This window comes from Salmo trutta, chromosome 33 (assembly GCF_901001165.1).
Source record: "Salmo trutta chromosome 33, fSalTru1.1, whole genome shotgun sequence".
NCBI lineage: Eukaryota > Metazoa > Chordata > Actinopteri > Salmoniformes > Salmonidae > Salmo > Salmo trutta.
In genome coordinates, this window is record NC_042989.1 from 30,859,816 (window position 1) to 30,881,446 (window position 21,631).

At 42.8% G+C, this 21,631-nt stretch overlaps 2 protein-coding genes across 6 annotated transcripts in view; both read left to right on the forward strand.

The window, feature by feature from the left end:
• Nucleotides 1-13,372, forward strand: part of LOC115172829 (membrane-bound O-acyltransferase domain-containing protein 2) — a 97,148-nt gene extending 83,776 nt beyond the window's left edge. The window contains exons 7-13 of the mRNA XM_029730618.1: nt 485-668; nt 3,110-3,302; nt 5,092-5,195; nt 5,321-5,385; nt 5,704-5,836; nt 7,802-7,953; nt 8,925-13,372. Of these exons, the coding sequence (XP_029586478.1) occupies nt 485-668; nt 3,110-3,302; nt 5,092-5,195; nt 5,321-5,385; nt 5,704-5,836; nt 7,802-7,953; nt 8,925-9,111 (1,018 nt within the window). The 3' untranslated portion in view covers nt 9,112-13,372. The remainder of the gene's footprint in view (nt 1-484; nt 669-3,109; nt 3,303-5,091; nt 5,196-5,320; nt 5,386-5,703; nt 5,837-7,801; nt 7,954-8,924) is intronic.
• A 186-nt stretch (nt 13,373-13,558) lies between these two features.
• LOC115172831 (kinase D-interacting substrate of 220 kDa B) overlaps nt 13,559-21,631 on the forward strand; it is a 97,330-nt gene continuing 89,257 nt past the window's right edge. For 3 of the 5 annotated variants that reach the window (XM_029730620.1, XM_029730623.1, XM_029730625.1), the window contains exon 1: nt 13,559-13,784. The gene's annotated coding sequence lies outside the window, so the exon portion shown is untranslated. Of the gene's footprint in view, nt 13,785-15,222; nt 15,242-21,631 lie in introns of those variants that run through there. The other 2 variants (XM_029730624.1, XM_029730622.1) reach the window with 2 other exon arrangements.

Genomic DNA, 21,631 nt, shown 5'->3' on the forward strand with positions numbered 1-21,631 from the left:
CGTCACAAATAGTACAGTTGGTATGCGTTTTGGAACTCAAGTCTCTACTCTTGTTGCTCTACTGCTCTACTTGGGTGGCGATTCAGTATTTATATTTAACCTTTTATTTAACTAGGGAAGCCAGTTAAGAACACATTATTGTAAATTACTAGTAAAATTAGTGTGGCCATGCTAGAATGCTACAACAAAAGTGCTGACGCATGGGATACGTATTCCTAATCTAGGGTCAAGGCAGTGTAGGGGTAACGTAGCCCTGCTTACTGTGCTAACAGGCACATGGATAGGAATGAGACAAGGGTCAAGTTATTTGTAACGTATGTTAGCGTTTTTAGTTAAATCTCCTTTGTGCTCAGAGAACGGGATGCAGTGCGTCCATGTTTTTTTTAGCATGACTCAATAGAGACGATCCTCGGCTTGACCCTCTAGTTGCTAACAGCAGCATCTCTGTCTCACATCTCTTTCTGGTCTTGTCCTCTTCCCCCAGGAGGATGCCCAGTCTGCTAGAGTACCTGAGCTACAACTGTAACTTCATGGGCATCCTGGCTGGGCCCACTTGCTCCTACAATGACTACATGGCCTTCATCGAGGGCACGGCCTACCAGCCTCGCCACCTAGAGACCAATGGAAAAGAGAACGGGAAGTACAAGCACACAGAGCCCTCGCCCAAGGTACCACACTGCCTGTCTCTCATTGTTAGACTGGTCAGGAGTGACTTGGTAGAATAGAATTATTGGCTGATTCCTCACGAAACTAGAACAAAGAAGGACCATGATCTGGGGTATTTGCTACTTTTAGTGTTATGATAGAATTTATAAGCATTACCAACAGAGTGAGTGGCGAGCTTGGGACTAAAGGATTCTATCTTCAAAGAGATGATTCAGAGATAATTGGCTTTAAAGTTCACTGGTTTGAATGGTATCAGCAATTTTTATTTTATTTTTTTGTATTTCAGGTTTTTTTTTGTTGATGAAAATGGTACTTAGGGGTTGGGCGTGGCGGGGGATTGGCGTGGCGGGGGATTGGCGTGGCGGGGGATTGGCGTGGCGGGGGATTGGCCGTGTGTGTGTACTGTATACAGTGCATTCGGAAAGTATTCAGACCCTTTGACTTTTTCAACATTTTGTTACAGCCATATTATAAAATTGATTAAATTGTTGTTTTCACATCAATCTACACACAATGCCCCATAATGACAAAACAAAAACGTTGCTGCACAGCTATTTTCAGGTCTCTCCAGAGAAGTTCGATCGGGTTCATGTCCGTGCTCTGGCTGGGCTACTTAACGATATTCTGAGACTTGTCCCAAAGCCACTCGTGTATTGTCTTGGCTGTGTGCTTAGGGTCGTTGTCCTGTTGGAAGATGAACCTTCGCCCCAGTCAGATGTCTTGAGCGCTCTGGAGCAGGTTTTCATCAAGGATCTCTCTGTACGTTGCGCCGTTCAACTTTCCCTCGATCCCTGACACTTGGCATTCAGGCCAAAGAGTCCAATCTTGGTTTTCACCAGAGTATGTTGTTTATCATGGTCTTAGAGTCATTTGGGTGCCTTTTGGCAAACTCCAAGCAAGCTGTCAAGTGCCTTTTACTGGGGGGTGGCTTCTGTCTTGCCACTCTACCATAAAGGCCTGATTTGGTGGAGTGCTGCAGAGCTGGGAGAACCTTCCAGAAGGAAAACCATCTCCACAGAGAAACTATGGAGCTCTGTCAGAGTGACCATTGGGTTCTTGCTCACCTCCCTGATCAAGGCCCTTCTCCCCCGATTGCTCAGTTTGGCCGGGCAGCCAGCTCTAGGAAGAAGTCTTGGTGGTACCAAACTTCTTCCATTTAAGAATGAGGCCACTGTGTTCTTGGGGTCCTTCAATGCTGCAGACATGTTTTGGTACCCTTCCCCAGATCTGTGCCTTCACACAATCCTGTCTCTGAACTCTCTGGACAATTCCTTTGACCTCATGGCTTGGTTTTTGTTCTGACATGCACTGTCAACTGTGGGACCTTATATAGACAGGTGTGTGTGTGCCTTTCCAAATCATGTCCAATCTATTGAATTTACCACCGGTGGACTCCCAAGTTGTAGAAACATCTCAAGCATGATCAATGGAAACAGGATGCACCTGAGCTCAATTTGGAGTCTCATAGCAAAGGGTCTGAATACTTATGTAAATAAGGTATTTCTGTAAAAAAAAATCTACATTTGCAAAAATTTCTAAAAAATTGTTTTCCTTTAAGGGGTATTGTGTGTGTCTGTGTGTAGATTGCTGAGGATTTTATTTTTTTTTTAATCCATTTTAGTATAAGGCTGTAACGTAACAAAATATGGAAAAAGTGAAGCGGTCTGAATACTTTCCGAAGGCTCTGTATATGTTTGGGTACTGTATAATTGATATCCCATTCCGGAGATTGAGTGTTGAGCTTTTCCAGTGAGCTACTGTTATGGCGAAGGTATTCAGGGAAGGGACACAATATAAGCAGTGTCAAATATGGAGTGTTCTGTCAGCCTAAAGAGTGTTTTAAGGGACTTGTAGGCTACTCTTGAACAGAGCTGCACCCATGCTTTTTCTTTGTCTCTTCAAAACACAAAAGCTGCAACACAGCACGTTCAATATTTACTGCTGTCAAATAGCTCCTGCTGTTGTACATAATGGCATAGGCGTTTCTAGGTTCTATTTCTGAAGTTTCTTGCATAACACAAAGCTAATATTTCAGATGCTAGTATACCTTTATTTAACTAGGCAAGTCAGTTAAGAACAAATTCTTATTTACAATGACGGCCTAACCCGGACGACGCTGGGCAACTTGTGCGCTGCCCTATAGGACTCTCAATCACGGCCGGTTGTGATAAAGCCTGGAATCAAACCAGGGTCTGTAGTGACGCCTCTAGCACTGAGATGCAGTGCCTTAGACCGCTTTAACTTTTTTTGTTCTATCGACTTCGAGTTCACATCTTCACATATTGAAAAAATTTGCTAAACTATAAACGGACTTAGGCAATTACCTTTTGGTAACCCTAGCCTGCAGGTGTAATGCATTATCTGGTTATAATGCTTCGTAAGACTTATAAACATGTATGACCTCCTTTATGTCTTATCTCATATCTGTTTTTTCCCCCCACAGAATGACATTATCTCCAAACTTTGTACCTGTGCCATCTCCCTGGCCATCTTCCTGTCTGTGTCTAAGCTCTGTCCCGTGGAGCGCTCCATCGACGACAAGTTCATCGCCTCTACCCCCTTCATCCTCCAGGTCCTCTACCTGTACCTCTCCATGTTGGCCACCCGGCCCAAGTACTACTTCATTTGGACCCTGTGTGAGTGCACTTTAGTATTATTCCTGTGACTAAATCTGAAGTAAAAAAAGAATGCATATGTGAAGTCTTTGGGATTTGAAGGCTACTGGGGCAGAATATTGTGGGTGTTAGCCACACGTTATAACAAATCAGGGTGATATTGGTTCTGATAGTGGCCCTTCTAAACTCACATAGAAGTTGGGCTACTTGCGGTGTTACACTGCCCTCTAGTCTCAAGGTGGAGAACTCACTATCACAGAGCCTCTGTGCATTCAGTAGTACGCCTACTATCATCTAACAGAATGGTCTTGACGGTAAGGGATGTTGTTATTCTGTCTTGGCCACTGACATTCTGCCTGGTGTCGTGTCTTTGGCATCATTAAACTGAAGACATGTTTATCAAATAACTCTCTGTAATTATTATTACGCGATTAAACTGATTAATTGTGTAACTGTAATTAACTAGGAGGTCGGGGCACCAAGGAAAATATTCAGATTACAAAGTTATAATTTTCCTAATATAACTTTCAGATATTATAATATCTGATCTATGAGTCCTCTGATTAATGATGTGTTAGTTTACCTCAAGTCAGTCTCATTCCAAACGTTGTAAATTGTTGGTTATCTGCACGAACCCAGTCTTCACTATGAGTCATCCATACATCGTCTTAAAATCGTTTATTTACTAAACTAAATAATTCACAGAAATGCATAAACAGATATGGTTACAAGGAAATGATAGGGGAATGTGCCCTAGTGGGCTAAACCGGCATGGCGGCTTGTTACACAAAGAAAGGGTGTGGGGCTTGAATGAAGGAGCGGGAAGACTGAGCTACACAGAAACAGCTTTGCTATCGTAAATACAGTATCTTATGCATTCTAAATTACCGGCCATTTGGAAAAGGAAAATGCAATAAATATTTACTCTGAGCTGCGCTTCGGTAGGTTGGTCGTAGATGCTGGCCGTGTTGGCCAAGAGATCTGCCTGTCCTCGGAAGAATGTCACTGGTGGTAAAATGGATACGTTGTAGTATCTTCGTTGTGTGTTAGACTGGATACGTTGTCCGTCCTTTCCTAGCCCACGTCTACAGCGGCCGCTGCTAACTCAACGGCTAGGAAGTATCACTTCGGTAGTGAATAAGGGTTCAAAGTTCATACCATTCGCAACCAAAGCTCACGCTGAGGTTGGCTTAGTTCTGTACTTGACATGTGTGTCCTTTTAACGCAGAGGCTGCAGACCTCACATACCCGGAACAGACTGATTACATTGTGTCACTGACTTATATAGTGGCGAGGGGAGAAGGGTGTGTTTCATCGTTTATAACCCCCGTCTCTTCACAGGGGCGGGCCACTGATTGGTCAGGGCTCTTTCCTTATGAAAACCCAATTCTCTCATTTGGAACTAAAATTACATTTAATCTCCTAACAAACAGTTTCAATATCAAACATTTAAATTGCACAACAATTCCATGTGACTCTGATAACTAGAGGGTGTATACTTTCCCAGGTACAGTTTATGTCGTCCTGTCATCGGTCATAATGTCTCAGATGACAACTGAACTGACATCCATACTCATTAAGTTCCAACGCATATTTTCAACTGGTTGGATTACCGAAATATGGTTCCTTTCCCCCCCACTTGTTTGATGTTCCCAGACTCTCTATATTTAACAAAGGCTATTCAAAAGTCCTTCAGTAGGGTCAGAGAGAGGGGAAGGGAGAAAGGTATTTATGGGGGGGGTCATAAACCTTACCCACAGGCCAACGTCCATGACACTGGTAACCTTTGTTGTGTTTTCCAATTGAACAGCTGATGCCATCAACAACGCTGCAGGCTTCGGCTTCAACGGCTACAACAAAGATGGCTCCCCAAGATGGGACCTGATATCCAACTTGAGAATACTGGACATTGAGGTCAGGCCCTACCTTTTTTTTTTTTTTATTCTTCACATTTTCACTAGTACTGTAGTAGTAGTGTAGGCTTGTATTTCCTTGTTTGGCTACATTCACTACTAGAACAGCACCATCTCTCTTTTCAGTTTGCCACCAGTTTCAAGATGTTCCTTGACAACTGGAATATCCAGACAGCACTATGGCTCAAAAGGTAAAATGCGTCATAAACCAGATTACTCTGTACTATCTTACTACAGTAGTCATGTAGATAGTACAATCTAAATGATAGTATATTGTAGATAAACTGTAGATATAGTATACAAAACATCTGCACTGGTCTGCTAGCGCTGCCATCATCTCTGCACAGATCACATCTCTACACAAATTGGGATGCTAATGCTATAGTTAGCATAAGCTAGTGTACTAATGCTGAATCTGTGTCATGTGCACTCAGGCTGAGATGCTAGTATTGTGATTAGCATTAGCTGGTATGCTAATACTTTACCTGTACCATGTCTGTTCTCTACAGGGTGTGCTATGAGCGCTGTCCCATCAACCCCACGGCGGCCACCTTCCTACTGTCGGCCATGTGGCACGGCGTGTACCCTGGGTACTACCTCACCTTCCTCACCGGCATCAGTATGACCATGGCAGCACGGGCAGTGAGTACACAGTCGACACAGCTGGTGTTACCGACCAGGAATCAAACCAACTCAAAAACTGCATAAGCCCTCTGAGCTAAAGCCTAAGTGTTAACTCTGGCAGCTAACACAAGTCCTCAAGTTTCAGGCAAGGTTACAAAAACACATCATTGATGTCTTTAGCTGGTGTTGCCCCATCTCATTTGTCAATGCATGTGTCAGTCACCACTGGACCTGGACTCGACCTCTGATTATAGTAGAAGTGAAGTGGTGGACTGGGAGGATATTCATGTGAAGACCACAGGGAAACATAGCTGTGACCCTGATATGATTTTTTTTAAGAGGCTTGGGCACTGGCCGCTAGGATTTAAAGCACATACCCCTTGGCAAGGGTGGATGAGTGCGCGTGGGTGGCTGGGTTTGTGTGTTTGGGAGGGGGCTCAGTCTGGTTACACATGAGCAATAGTGAGCAAGGGTGTGTAGCAGTATAATAGAGACAGGGTAATGGACGGGGTGTGTGTAGCAGTATGATAGGGACGGGGTGTCTGTAGAAGTATGATGGGGACGGGGTGTGTGTAGCAGTATGATGGGGACGGGGTGGGTGTAGCAGTATGATGGGGACGGGGTGGGTGGGTGTAGCAGTATGATGGGGACGGGGTGGGTGTGTGTAGCAGTATGATGGGGACGGGGTGGGTGTGTGTAGCAGTATGATGGGGACGGGGTGGGTGGGTGTGTGTAGCAGTATGATGGGGACGGGGTGGGTGGGTGGGTGTAGCAGTATGATGGGGACGGGGTGGGTGGGTGGGTGTAGCAGTATGATGGGGACGGGGTGGGTGGGTGGGTGTAGCAGTATGATGGGGACGGGGTGGGTGGGTGGGTGTAGCAGTATGATAGGGACGGGGTGGGTGTGTGTGTGTGTGTGTGTGTGTGTGTAGCAGTATGATGGGGTGTGTGTGTGTGTGTGGTGTGTGTGTGTGTGTAGCAGTATGATGGGGACAGGTGGGTGGGTGGGTGGGTGGGTGTGTGTGTGTGTAGCAGCATGATGGGGACGGGGTGGGTGGGTGTGTGTGTGTGTAGCAGTATGATGGGGACGGGGTGTGTGTGTGTAGCAGTATGATGGGGTGGGTGTGTGTGTGTAGCAGTATGATGGGCACGGGGGGGGGGGTGTGTGTGTGTGTGTGTGTGTAGCAGTATGATGGGGACGGGGTGGGTGTGTGTAGCAGTATGATAGAGACGGGGCGATGGACAGGGATCATCATTGTGACCGTAGGAGAGTCATAGAGGACAGAGAGGCCCGTGGTAGACAGATGGTGTCCCTAGATAACCTCCATATCTCCTCCACACTGCATTCTCCATCACATCTAGGAATAACACAGTCATAAGCTGTCATGATAAACAACTAGATGTTACGATTCCCTATCCGGAAGTATACACTTTGCACTTGCTTAACGAAAGCATTGGATTGGTGTCAGCACAGGCTATGGGAGTTTTCGTGTGTGTGTTAAACCAGTGCATTTGTTTTTACAAACCACAAGGCGGTAGTGAAGTGAGTGCAAAACTTGGTGAGAATGGTAGCGAATCGCAACACAGCCACGATATCCTGAAAAGGAATTTCAGAAAGACAAAGCTCTAGATTCATATTGATACTAAAAATGCATTCTAAACACTGATCATGTGTGAGTTATGCAGTAATGATGGCCGTCCAAGTTGATTGCTTCTGTTCATGTAGTATAAAGAACTGGGTCAGTCAACTTCTTGTTAGGAGTTAGTTTATAATGGATACAAGAGGCCATTTCAGTCTGAAAGCTGATTTGTGTTGACTTGTTCCTGGAGATGTAACTGCCTTCACTAATGGGTCCATCTTCTCTAACCTCCATTGCGTCTTCTCTGATTTATGCAATACTTATTGTTACTTTCTGTATCTTAAAACATTATGTTGCATTGACTTTGATTTATTCACAATTTCTTCCTGTGGCTCACTTCCAGCTAAGACACAACATCAGACCCTACTTCCTGGGTTCAACGACACACAGGAGCATCTACGATGTCATCACGTGGGCGGGGACTCAGATCGCCATCTGCTACACGGTGGTGCCATTCGTTCTATTGGCCGTTGGGCCGTCACTCAAGTTCTACAGGTGAGTGGCGTTACTGATATTCCACATGTTCTACCAGCTCTTTTGAAATGTAATACATATGTAAGAAGTTATGTTATATGTAACAATGTATATTCAAAACAGTGTAACTTTATCGATGCTTGTGTAGACTACAAATGTTCATGGCTTGGTCCCTGGAAACGTGGGAAGCACCACTAAGTTCAAAACCCCTGTGATTCTTAGTGATTTTTTTTTTTCTTCTCCAAATGCCAGTTTAACAATGCAGGCCAATGATATGCAAATGAGTAAGGCACAGACAGGGACACGGCTCAGAAAATAACCTCCGTTCCACTTTCTTTGTGGCCTCCCTCAGCGTCAAACTGTTAACGAGACGGCTTAACGACTAGAAGACCGGGACGATTGACGGGGAGAAATAAACAGGGGCTATATGTGATCAGGGCACTCCAGTGAAATAGAAGCAAATCTACGGTGTCATTTTGCGGAAGGTTGTTAAATCTGCCAGGCTGAGAGGCATATAAACCCCAGTCATTAAACAGGAGAGTTTTAGTGGCTGGCTGGCTGCTGGAATGGATGGATGGAGGGAGGGAGGGAGACCTAGTCTGAAGCCATGAAGTGCCTTGAGGACATGGTCTTCTGTTTTAGGGTTTAATGGTCCACTGTGCTGTGCTGCTGACCGGTGTGGACTTTAATAATCCCACAGTCACAATACACTGTCGGTACATAGCGGGCAGGATTTTCTTTCTCATTAGGATTAGCTAGAATAACTTGTCAGGACTCGTTCACCCATAATGAATACAAGTAATTTATATTCACAGTGACATTTTGTGAACTCTTCTGGAATCTTTACGCTACATAGAAAAGTCTCCTTGGCATGTTCTTTCAGGGGCTTAGGCCTGGATGGCGGTTATGTGACACATGCATTTGTGAACAGTGCTATACGGAGAGGATGACATCTTCATTGATTCACTGATTGATTGATCCTCTCTTTCCAGGTCATGGTACTACTGCATACACATAGCCTGCCTGGTCCTTGTGATAGCCCTTCCAGTGAAGCCCCGGCACATCCGCATCAAGGAGGAGCAACAGCAGCAGAACAGCCTACAAGGGGGGTTGACCGAAGACCACAACAGCCACTCCATCACAGACAACAACTGCAACCAGAAACACAAAGCCACATGAGACCCGGGAGGAAGCCCCTCCCCCCCACACCTCAGCGCTCAAACAACCGGCACAGGGAGAACAGAACTCTGCTCCAACACTGAGACAAAGTGCGGCAATTCTTTGAGACCACAAAGAACCCAGAAAATTGACAAGAACACTGGCATAACCGACAATAACAAACACAAATAACAACAACAACCAACAACAACCCGTCAAACCTTCCATTAGCGAGGAAAGACCGCAAATCATGCTTTGGAGAAATGAGAAGAAATGTGAGGAATGGATAGAGAGAGTGGTATCTGAGGGCCACCAAATGGCTAGGATCTAATGAGCGAAAATAATGACATTAGCGATGATGCTAACAGTGCAATGCTAATCGACAGAATGCCGAAGGCTCTGAAGTTGCCTTAAACCCTCTATGTACTGCTAGCAGGTTAGCGTCCAGGCTAGGTGCATATTCTGCAGGGTGAGAATGGTTGTGTTGAGGGGAGATCTTGTGGCGTTGGGAAATGAAGCAGTTGTCGTTGGACCTCCGCCATGTAGAGGGCGCTATACAGGCTAGTCAGACATGTATCTAGAGGGTTTTTGTCAGTGTCCGAAAAGGAAGTAACCTCTACTAGAAAAAGAGGCGTGGTAGAAAAGTGAGAGAAATATATGAAAGAAATCTAACTTTTGTCTGATGCCAACTCCAAGCAGGCCGCCTTAGGATCTTCTAAGCATTGTTTGATTACTGTCACTTTTGTTTTTTTCATATCTGCTGCTTTTTTGGAATGATACTCCTTCTATAGAAATGAAGGTGCGTTACAAAATAAGTGTATTCACGGTGACTGTTGATTTAGATTAATTGTTTTTAAGGGCTTTTTTTGACATGGGTTTAATTTCCTACTGTAATTGATTACAAACTGTAGGTTTCCTCTAAGTTCAGATGTCTTGCCTGCCTCTGTAGCATCCGTTACAAGTTCAGTACTATTAAAGTGGTTTGAAATCTACGACTATGTTAGATTTACTTTCTGAAAAGTTACTTAAATAAAAATCTCCCTCTTCGTTTTTGATACCATAGCCTCTAAATGAAATGCAACAAACTGTATTGTGACCATACTGTATGAGTAATCAGATATAGGATGTGATGATTAATATCACACTAACTGAAGCTTAACTGTAAAGTGAATTATGTTTCTAAAGCTACAGAGCTACACTGTAGTCCAAATGAAGCTGACTTGGATGTGTCTGAATTTCCTTTCAGTAACACTAAATGTTGGGCAATATGTGTTTGACATTTGGGAAACCTACTGTATGTAATATTATTTGGGAATAATGGAAAAATTAACATGTTTCAAGTTTTTATTAATCATATGTACAGGATACACATGGTATACACCATCCAACGAAATGCTTACTTGTTTAATGCTTAATTCTTATGCTCCAATTATGAAGCATAACTCGTATGCTCAATTGTTTTGTGACCCTTTTAATAAACAAAATCATATTCAAAGCCATATCCCAGACATAAGCCACAACCCAAGAGGTTCCATCATTACTGTAATGTGGGAACCACTGGGGTAAGAGATACATCTGGTGGGTCCAACCAACTCTTCTATGAGGGGGGTGTTGATTGTGGTGCAGAGGACAGCCCATGAGCATAGCCTACACACGTTCTGGTTAAGGTTCCACAGCGCCCAGTTTCTGCAGAGGTATGGACAAAGGCGTATTGGGACGAGAAATCGGCCATGGAATTTCTAACACTCCTCGAGGCCCCCACACCGGCCCATTTCTTTCCTTGAAGTCCCCATTGTTAGCCAGATAATTGTCATTTTGTGCTACAAAAAAAAGTTACACAGGCCCACTGGGCTTAAAATGGACCAGCCTATCTGACAGTCCGCCCCTGGGTATGGAACATTCCATTTCATACAGTGCAGGCAGCCATTTAACACCTTTTTCACCATACAACATTTATTAGATGGTAAGACTTGGATTAGTACTGTAGTACAACCAAAATGGCAGCCAATGAACCAGTTGTTGGGGCTTTCTTTTGTGATCATGAGTAACAATGCAGCAGATTCGGGTTTTCCAATGTAATCTTAATTCATCTTGTTTTTCTAACGTGCATACTCCTTACATAAATTTGTGTATTTATGTGATTTTTAGATGTTCATGTGGTCTATGAGTGTATTTGTAGCCAAGGCATAATGCCTGATGAAAGGAAAGGGATGCTACCTTTACCAACTAGTTGAAAATTGCACTGCATGGCCACCCAAATCTAGCCTGGTTAAACTAGACTGAACACTATGCTCGCAATTGTTTGTGCAACATTGTGTGGTTTATCCAGGCTACCCCAAACCAGCAGATCAATCCAAACTGCTCCATATGTCCAAAGTGCCAAGTCATAAACGGCCCATATACGTATGTGAAAATATCATTGTTATTTTTGTGTCTAGAAAGAACTTAATGAAAGATTTGTATAAGTCCTTTGGAACAAAACAGATTTTATGTCGTCAAATAAAAAAATACTTTTTTTAACACTAACGCAGAGATTTAAAACCAGAGAGTCTTCTCGCTCTCCTTCTTTTGCACTTTTGATAGGAATGTGAGTGTGGAGTGCTACACAGGGAAGTTGCCAGGGAAATGCAAGGGGAAGAAGGCAGAAAAAGGGATGGGGATTCACAGTGTGGATAGAAATATTTGATCCTCATGGGATAATTTGATAGGGATGTGTTAGGGTGCATCCCAATAGTCCTACATGGCTTCCATTCCTTGTCTCCTTCCCTTCATCCTCACTAGTCTGAAAGTATAGGCCCAGTGAAAGCACTATGGTAGATCTCTACCATTGATACCAGCCAAGCTTTCACAAATCCAGTTATTTTAAATGGGTATAGATGGAGGAAAGAAGATTATGCCACTTTGGACTATTTGAGATATACCATAAGTGTCTGACTCTGACCCTCTAGGTCTCTGGAAAGAGCGCTTGGAAAATGAGACAGGTTCAGGAGCACAAAGTCACTGGCCTGCACCTAATCAGAAGCACAGTGGAAATGAAAAAGCTTGAAATCTGGGTCTAAGAGATCCCTCTCCTTTCCCAACCTAAAACAAAGAAGAATCCTCTGCTTTATTTGTGTGTGTGTGTGTGAGAGGGAGGTTCTGTATATTTGTCCCTTTATTAAACTTGGAAGCATTTGTTTTGAACAGTCATGTCTATGGTAAAATGCAGATTATTGGAAATGCATGTAAGACGCAACACATTTGTCTGATCCCACCGTGTGCCACCATCAGTGGACAGGACCACACGACTGCTAATAATACTTACGTATCAGTGTCAGTAAACATGGCTCTGAATGCTATATCAGTTCTGGATCATATTTGGTATATTTGCACCAAGTCCTCTCCCAGGCATTAGCTATCATTATTCAGTAGATTGTATAATGCAAATGACTCTTATTCCAAGAATCCAGAAATTGGGATGCGTTGATGAAATCAAATTTTATTTGTCACGCTTCATAGACAACCGGTGTAGACTAACAGTGAAATGCTTACTTACAGGTCCTTTTCCAACAATGCGGAGTTAAAGATTAGGTTTAAAAAAAAAATATATATATATATATATAATAATAATAGAAATAGTGACAAGGAATAAATAAATACAGTGAATAACCAATTGTATTATTTTTACAATGCCTTTCTGTGCATCTGTCTTCACTTCAGCTAAGGAGATTTGTGAGTGACCTTTCTACCCTTTACTGTTTACACTGCTTGCTTTCCAGTTTTATGCTAGCATTCTTAAAAGTTACAGTTCATTTGGATTAAAAGTTTATTGGAGGATCTTTCTAATCTACTATACACTGACCTGGTTTTGAGTAGGTGGAGGAATATTCAGTCTCGTATTCTGACATTTTGTTTTTTTAATTTGTTTTGCTTTAGTTCACTTCCAATACCACGTGTGAAATTAACATAAGTCATACCAAATTTGCCTTTCCTGAATTCACCTGGCTGTTCTTTAGGCTATCTTTGTTTAAATAAGAGTATCATTTTAATAAATGGCTGTTTTTTTATTTATTTATTATTCACAAAAACGTGGGGGTGGTGTCAAGTTGGTCACTTTTGTCAACACTGTGAAGCACTGACCACTTTTATACTTTCTTGTAATAATGCTTTTTTGTAACCGTCTGTGGCTGTTGGGACATAGGCCTATGTATTTTTGTTTTGTCTAAATGTTTCAGTTATATATCTTGACTGTGTTGATGTATGTTTCTTGGCAGTAGCCTACTGATTAAACCAGCTGATTATATACGTTTCGTGGTCATTTTTTTGTTTTTTTTTGTGGTTATGTAATGTAATGTAGGCATATCAATTAACTAGCTTACATGGTAAGGCTGGCCAGTGTTGAACAACACACTTCTAGCCTTGAACAACGACGGTGAAACGTTGACCCGTAAGGTAAGCGCGTACTGCGGCCGCGTGCACCGTGCAGCTGTTGACACTTTTTTTTCTCCATGCCACGCCTTCACTGTAATAGTAGGCGGAGATTTGACAAGCCACTCAAATCGTCAAATGTTCCTAGCTAGCTAAACTGCCTGAAAGTTACAACATGGTTGTGGTGTCAAAACAGTCAAGAAACGGAACGTTGGAAAATAAAAAAGGAAGCACAGGGTAACCCAGCTTGGACGAGAGGAGGTTGTATTGTTTATTACTCCTAAAAGGTAAGATTCGAAGCAACCTGGGTTTTTGTGATTAGCAAGCATGGTAGCTAGTTAGCTTCAGCAGGATATTAGAACCCTTCTGTCTACGATATCAGCGATGCTGGCAGCACGAGCGCAGATTCTTTTCCCTTCAAAATAAGAGTCCCCTGTAAAGACTAGATATATAGAGAGAGATGTATGTATATATGTATGTGTATATATACAGAACCAGTCAAAAGTTTGGATACACCTACTCATTCCCGGGGTTTCCCTTTATTTTTACTATTTTCTACATTGCAGAATAATAGTGAAGACATCAAAACTATGAAATAACACATAGAATCATGTAGTAACCAAAAAAGTGTTGAACAAATCAAAATATATTTGATATTCTGCAAATAGCCACCCTTTGCCTTGATGACAGCTTTGCACTCTTGGCATTCTCTCAACCTGCTTCATGAGGAAGTCACCTGGAATGCATTTCAATTAACAGGTGTGCCTTGTTAAAAGTTAATTTGTGTAATTTTCGTAATGCGTTTGAGCCAATCAGTTGTGTTGTGACAAGGTAGGGGGGTATACAGAAGATAGCCCTATTTGGTAAAAGACCAAGTCCAAATTATGGCAAGAACAGCTCAAATAAGCAATGAGAAATGAATACATGAAGGTCAGTAAATATGAAACAGTTCAAGAACTTTGAAAGTATCTTCAAGTGCAGTCTCAGAAACCATAAAGCTCTATGATGAAGCTGGCTCTCATGAGGAACGCCACAGGAATGGAAGACCCAGCTTTACCTCTGCTGCTGCGAATAAGTTAATTAAAGTTGCCAGCCTCAGAAATGCAGCCCAAATAAATGCTTCACAGAATTCAAGTAACAGACACATCTCAATGTCAACTGTTCAGAGGAGACTGCGTGAATCAGGCCTTCATGGTCAAATTGCTGCAAAGAAACCACCACTAAAGGACACCAATAATAAGAGACTTGCTTGAGCCAAGAAACATGAGCAATGTCCTTTGGTCTGGAATCCAAATTTGCGATTTTTGGTTCCAACCACCGTGTCTTTGTGAGACGCGGTGTGGGTGAATGGATGACCTCCGCATTTGTATTTCCCACAGTAAAGCATGGAGGAAGAGGTGTTATGGTGTGGGAGTGCTTTGCTGATGACACTGTCTGGGATTTATTTTGAATTCAAGGCACACTTAACCAGCATGGCTACCACAGCATTCTGCATCGATACACCATCCCATCTGGTTTGGGCTTAGTGGGACTGTCATTTGTTTTTCAACAGGACAATGACCCAACACACCTCCAGGCTGGGTAAGGGCTATTTTACCAAGAAGGAGAGCGATGGAATGCTGCATCAGATGACCTGGCCTCCACAATCTCCTGACCTCAACCAAATTGAGAGTGAAGGAAAAGCATCCAACAGGTGCTCAGCATATGTGGTAACTCCGTCAAGACTGTTGGAAAAGCATTCCAGGTGAAGCTGATTGAGAAAATTCCAACACTGTGCAAAGCTGGCATCGTGGCAAAGAGTGGCTATTTGAAGAATCTCAAATATAAAATATATTTAGATTTGTTTAACACTTTCTTGAATACTACATGATTCCATATGTGTTATTTCATAATTTTGATGTCTTCACTATTATTCTACAAAGTAGAAAATAGTAACAATAAAGTAAAAAACTTGAATGAGTAGGTGTTCTAAAACTTTTGACCGGTAGTGTGTTATAATTTCAGATTCTTCAAAGTAGCCACCCTTTGCCTTGATAACACCCTTGAATGAGTAGGTGTGTCCAAACCTTTGACTGGTACTGTATATATACAGACACAGGAGTATGTTTCTGCTGCCTGTGTGAAGCAGGATGTGAAGTCTGACACCACCTGAAGTCCCTCCTACCATTTCATTTGCTCTTCAGACTGTCCATCAACTCCTGGCTGAAGCCTACGTCACAGCCACTGACAACGCATACAGTGCCTTCGGAAAGTATTCAGACCCCTTGACTTTTTTCACATTTTGTGACGTTATAGCCTTATTTTAAAATTGATTATATGAAAAAAAAATCCTCAGTAATCGACACACAATACCCCATAATGACAAAGTGAAAACTGTTTTTTTTTGTGTAGCAAATTTATTACAAATAATAAACAGAAATACCTTATTTACATCAGTGCCTCTTTGCTTGACATCATGGGAAAATCAAAAGATATCAGCCAAGAACTCAGAAACAAATTGTAGACCTCCGCAAGTCTGGTTTATCCTTGGGAGCAATTTCCAAACGCCTGAAGGTACCACGTTCATCTGTACAAACAATAGTACGCAAGTATAAACACCATGTGGCCACGCAGCCATCATACCTCTCAGGAAGGAGACGTGTTCTGTCTCCTAGAGATGACTGTTATCATGAGGCAGGAAAATGATGTGGATATATTGAAGCAACATCTCAAGACATCAGTCAGGACAATTAAAGCTTGGTCGCAAATGGGTCTTCCAAATGGACAATGACCCCAAGCATACTTCCAAAGTTGTGGCAAAATGGCTTAAGGACAACAAAGTCAAGGTATTGAAAGTGGCCATCACAAAGCCCTGACCTCAATCACATAGAAAATTTGTGTGCAGAACTGAAAAAGCGTGTGCGAGCAAGGAGGCCTACAAACCTGACTCAGTTACACCAGCTCTGTCAGGAGGAATGGGCCAAAATTCACCCAACTTATTGTGGGAAGCTTGTGGAAGGCTACCCAAAACAGTTGACCCAAGTTAAACAATTTAAAGGCAATTTCGGTGTTCTTCTGACCCACTGGGAATGTGATGAAAAGCTGAAATAAATCATTCTCTTTATCAAATCAAATCAAATGTATTTATATAGCCCTTCTTACATCAGCTGATATCACAAAGTGCTGTACAGAAACCCAGCCTAAAACCCCAAACAGCAAGCAATGCAGGTGTAGAAGCACGGTGGCTAGGAAAAACTCCCTAGAAAGGCCAAAACCTAGGAAGAAATCTAGAGGAACCAGGCTATGAGGGGTGGCCAGTCCTCTTCTGGCTGTGCCGGGTGGAGATTATAACAGCACATGGCCTAGATGTTCAAATGTTCATAGATGACCAGCATTGTCAAATAATAATAATCATAGTAGTTGTCGAGGGTGCAACAAGTCAGTAACACAAGAGTAAGTGTTAGTTGGCTTTTTCATAGCCGATCTTTGAGAGTATCTCTACCGCTCCTGCTGTCTCTAGAGAGTTGAAAACAGCAGGTCTGGGACAGGTAGCACGTCCGGTGAATAGGTCAGGGTTCCAGCAGGTCTGGGACAACAGGTCTGGGACAGGTAGAACGTCCGGTGAACAGGTCAGGGTTCCATAGCTGCAGGCAGAACAGTTGGAACTGGAGCAGCAGCACGGCCAGGTGAACTGGGGACAGCAAGGAGTCATCAAGCCAGGTAGTCCTGAGGCATGGTCCTAGGGCTCAGGTCCTCCGAGAGAGAGAAAGAAAGAAAGAGAAAGAGAGAATTAGAGAGAGCATATTTAAATTCACACAGGACACCGGAAAAGACAAGAGAAATACTCCAGATGTGACAGACTGACCCTAGCCCCCCGACACATAAACTACTGCAGCATAAATACTGGAGGCTGAGACAGGAGGGGTCAGGAGACACTGTGGCCCCATCCGATGAAATCCCCGGACAGGGCCAAACAGGTAGGATATAACCCCACCCACTTTGCCAAAGCACAGCCTCCACACCACTGGAGGGATATCTCCAACCACCAACATACCAGCCCGGGACAAGGCCGAGTATAGCCCACAAAGATCTCCGCCACGGCACAGCCCAAGGGGGGGCGCCAACCCAGACAGGAAGACCACGTCAGTGACTCAACCCACTCAAGTGACGCACCCCTCCCAGGGACGGCATGGAAGAACACCAGTAAGCCAGTGACTCAGCCCCCGTAATAGGGGTAGAGGCGGAGAATCCCAGAGGAAAGAGGGGAACCGGCCAGGCAGAGACAGCAAGGGCGGTTCGTTGCTCCAGCCTTTCCGTTCACCTTCACACCCCTGGGCCAGACTACACTTAATCATAGGACCTACTGAAGAGATATGTCTTCAGTAAAGACTTAAATGTTGAGACAGTCTGCGTCTCTCACATGGGTAGGCAGACTATTCCATAAAAATGGAGCTCTATAGGAGAAATCCCTGCCCTCCAGCTGTTTGCTTAGAAATTCTAGGGACAATTAGGAGGCCCGCGTCTTGTGACCGTAGCGTACGTGTATGTATGTACGGCAGGACCAAATCGGAAAGATGGGTAGGAGCAAGCCCATGTAATGCTTTGTAGGTTAGCAGTAAAACCTTGAAATCAGCCCTTGCCTTAACAGGAAGCCAGTGTAGGGAGGCTAGCACTGGAGTAATATGATCACATTTTTTGGTTCTAGTCAGGATTCTAGCAGCCGTATTTAGCACTAACTGAAGTTTATTTAGTGCTTTATCCGGGTAGCCGGAAAGTAGAGCATTGCAGTAGTCCAACCTAAAAGTAACAAAGGCATGGATTAATTTTTCTGCGTCATTTTTGGACAAAGTTTCTGATTTTTGCAATGTTACGTAGATGGAAAAAAGCTGTCCTTGAAACAGTCTTGATATGTTCTTCAAAAGAGAGATCAGGGTCCAGAGTAACGCCGAGGTCCTTCACAGTTTTATTTGAGACGACTGTACAACCATCCAGATTAATTGTCAGATTCAACAGAAGATCTCTTTGTTTCTTGGGAGCTAGAACAAGCATCTCTGTTTTGTCCGAGTTTAAGAGTAGAAAGTTTGCAGCCATCCACTTCCTTATGTCTGAGACACAGGCTTCTAGCGAGGGCAAGTTTGGGGCTTCACCATGTTTCATTGAAATGTACAGCTGTGTGTCATCTGCATAGCAGTGAAATTTAACATTATGTTTTCGAATGACATCCCCAAGAGGTAAAATATATAGTGAAAACAATAGTGGTCCTAAAACGGAACCTTGAGGAACACCAACATTTACAGTTGATTTGTCAGAGGACAAACCATTCACAGAGACAAACTGATATCTTTCCGACAGATAAGACCTAATCCAGGCCAGAACTCGTCCATGTAGACCAATTTGGGTTTCCAATCTCTCCAAAAGAATGTGGTGATCGATGGTATCAAAAGCAGCGCTAAGATCTAGGAGCACGAGGACAGACGCAGAACCTCGGTCTGACGTCATTAAAAGGTCATTTACCACCTTCACAAGTGCAGTCTCGTTTCGTGTACATTGTTTGTCTTCAGGAAGGCAGTGAGTTGCTGTGCAACAGCTTTTTCTAAAATTTTTGAGAGGAATGGATGATTCGATATAGGCCGATAGTTTTTTATAACTTCTGGGTCAAGATTTGGCTTTTTCAAGAGAGGCTTTATTACTGCCACATTTAGTGAGTTTGGTACACATCCGGTGGATAGAGAGACGTTTATTATGTTCAACATAGGAGGGCCAAGCACAGGAAGCAGCTCTTTCAGTAGTTTAGTTGGAATAGGGTCAAGTATGCAGCTTGAAGGTTTAGAGGCCATGATTATTTTCATCATTGTGTCAAGAGATATAGTACTAAAACACTTTAGTGTCTCCCTTGATCCTAGGTCCTGGCAGGGTTGTGCAGACTCAGGACAACGGAGCTTTGGAGGAATACGCAGATTTAAAGAGGAGTCCGTAATTTCCTTTCTAATGATCATGATCTTTTCCTCAAAGAAGTTCATGAATTCATCACTGCTGAAGTGAGAGCCATCCTCTCCTGGGGAATGCTGCTTTTTAGTTAACTTTGCGACAGTATAAAAATAAATTTCGGATTGTTCTTATTTTCCTCAATTAAGTTGGAAAAATAGGATGATCGAGCAGCAGTGAGGGCTCTTCAATACTGCACGGTACTGTCTTTCCAAGCTAGTCGGAAGACTTCCAGTTTGGTGTGGCGCCATTTCCGTTCCAATTTTATGGAAGCTTGCTTCAGAGCTTGTGTATTTTCTGTATACCAGGGAGCTAGTTTCTTATGACAAATGTTTTTAGGGGTGCAACTGCATCTAGGGTATTGCGCAAGGCTAAATTGAGTTCCTCGGTTAGCTGGTTAACTGATTTTTGTCCTCTGACGTCCTTGGGTAGGCAGAGGGAGTCTGGAAGGGCATCAAGGAATCTTTGGGTTGTCTGAGAATTTATAGCACGACTTTTAATGCTTCTTGGTTGGGGTCTGAGCAGATTATTTGTTGCGATTGCGAACGTAATAAAATGGTGGTCCGATAGTCCAGGATTATGAGGAAAAACATTAAGATCCACAACATTTATTCCATGGGACAAAACTAGGTCCATAGTATGACTGTGGCAGTGAGTAGGTCCAGAGACATGTTGGACAAAACCCACTGAGTCGATGATGGCTCCGAAAGCCTTTTGGAGTGGGTCTGTGGTCTTTTCCATGTGAACACAGGCTGTATTCAGATACATTTCTCTGTACATAGGCTGTATTCAGGATATATTTCTCTGTACATAGGCTGTATTCAGGATACATTTCTCTGTACACAGGCTGTATTCAGGATACATTTCTCTGTACACAGGCTGTATTCAGGATACATTTCTCTGTACATAGGCTGTATTCAGGATACATTTCTCTGTACATAGGCTGTATTCAGGATACATTTCTCTGTACATAGGCTGTATTCAGGATACATTTCTCTGTACACAGGCTGTATTCAGATACATTTTATTCTAAGCTGTTTGACCCTTGTCCCTCTGCTGTTCCAAAAATAAGACCTTGTTGTGAGCAACACATCCCATGGAAACGTATCCTCAGCAGTTTCACCTCCACAGACAGGCTATAACGAGCTTACTGGTTACATTTAGAGATCTTGGAACTTAATCTCTCCCGCCAGCAGTGCACACATAACAGAGGTATGAGGTTGATGTCGGGAGATAGTCTTAAAGGGATACTTAAGAATTTTGGCAATGAGGCCCTTTATCTACTTCCCCAGAGTCAGATGAAGTTGTGGATGCCATTTCTAGGTCTCTGTGTGCAGTTTGAAGGAAATTGCTAGTAGAGAACGATGGATAATCGTCCCGAGCCGATATATCGGGTTGATATTGGCTTTTTGTAGTCTATCGGCCATCTGCCTTTCTTTACCAATAGTCCCTCTACATAGCAAAACTGCTGATGTGTCGCGCTGCATCAGTCAAATAGTGGTGGTTTTCGGATCCATACCCCTAACTTTCTTTTAAGGTATCTGTGATCAACAGATATCTGTATTCCCAGTCATGTGAAATCCATAGATTAGGGCCTAATTTATTTATTTCAATTGATTTATTTCCTTATATGAACTGTAACTCAGTAAAATCTTTGAAATTGTTGCATGTTGCGTTTATATTTTTGTTTAGTATACTTCAAACTTCCTTCATACTGGACACAGAGACATAAAAATGGTATCCACAAGTTTATCTGACTCTGGGAAAGTACTGTCGATAACGGGCCTGATTTCCAAAATCCAAAAGTATCCCTTTAACCTTGTCCTTCTTGTGGCATTTGGACCTAGACCTACAGTACCAGTCAAAAGTTTAGACACACCTACTCATTCCAGGGTTTTTCTTTTCTTTTACTATTTTCTACATTGTAGAATAAAAGTGAAGACATCAAAACTATGAAATAACACACATGGAATCATGTAGTAACCAAAAAAGTGTTAAACAACTGAAAATATATTTAACACTTTTTTTGCTTCCTTTTTTTGTTGTAAATGTGCATGAGAAAGTAATATGTATTGATGAATTGGTATTTGACCATTGCATTATTGAATTGGTATTTGACCATTGCATTATTGAATTGGTATTTGACCATTGCATTATTGAATTGGTATTT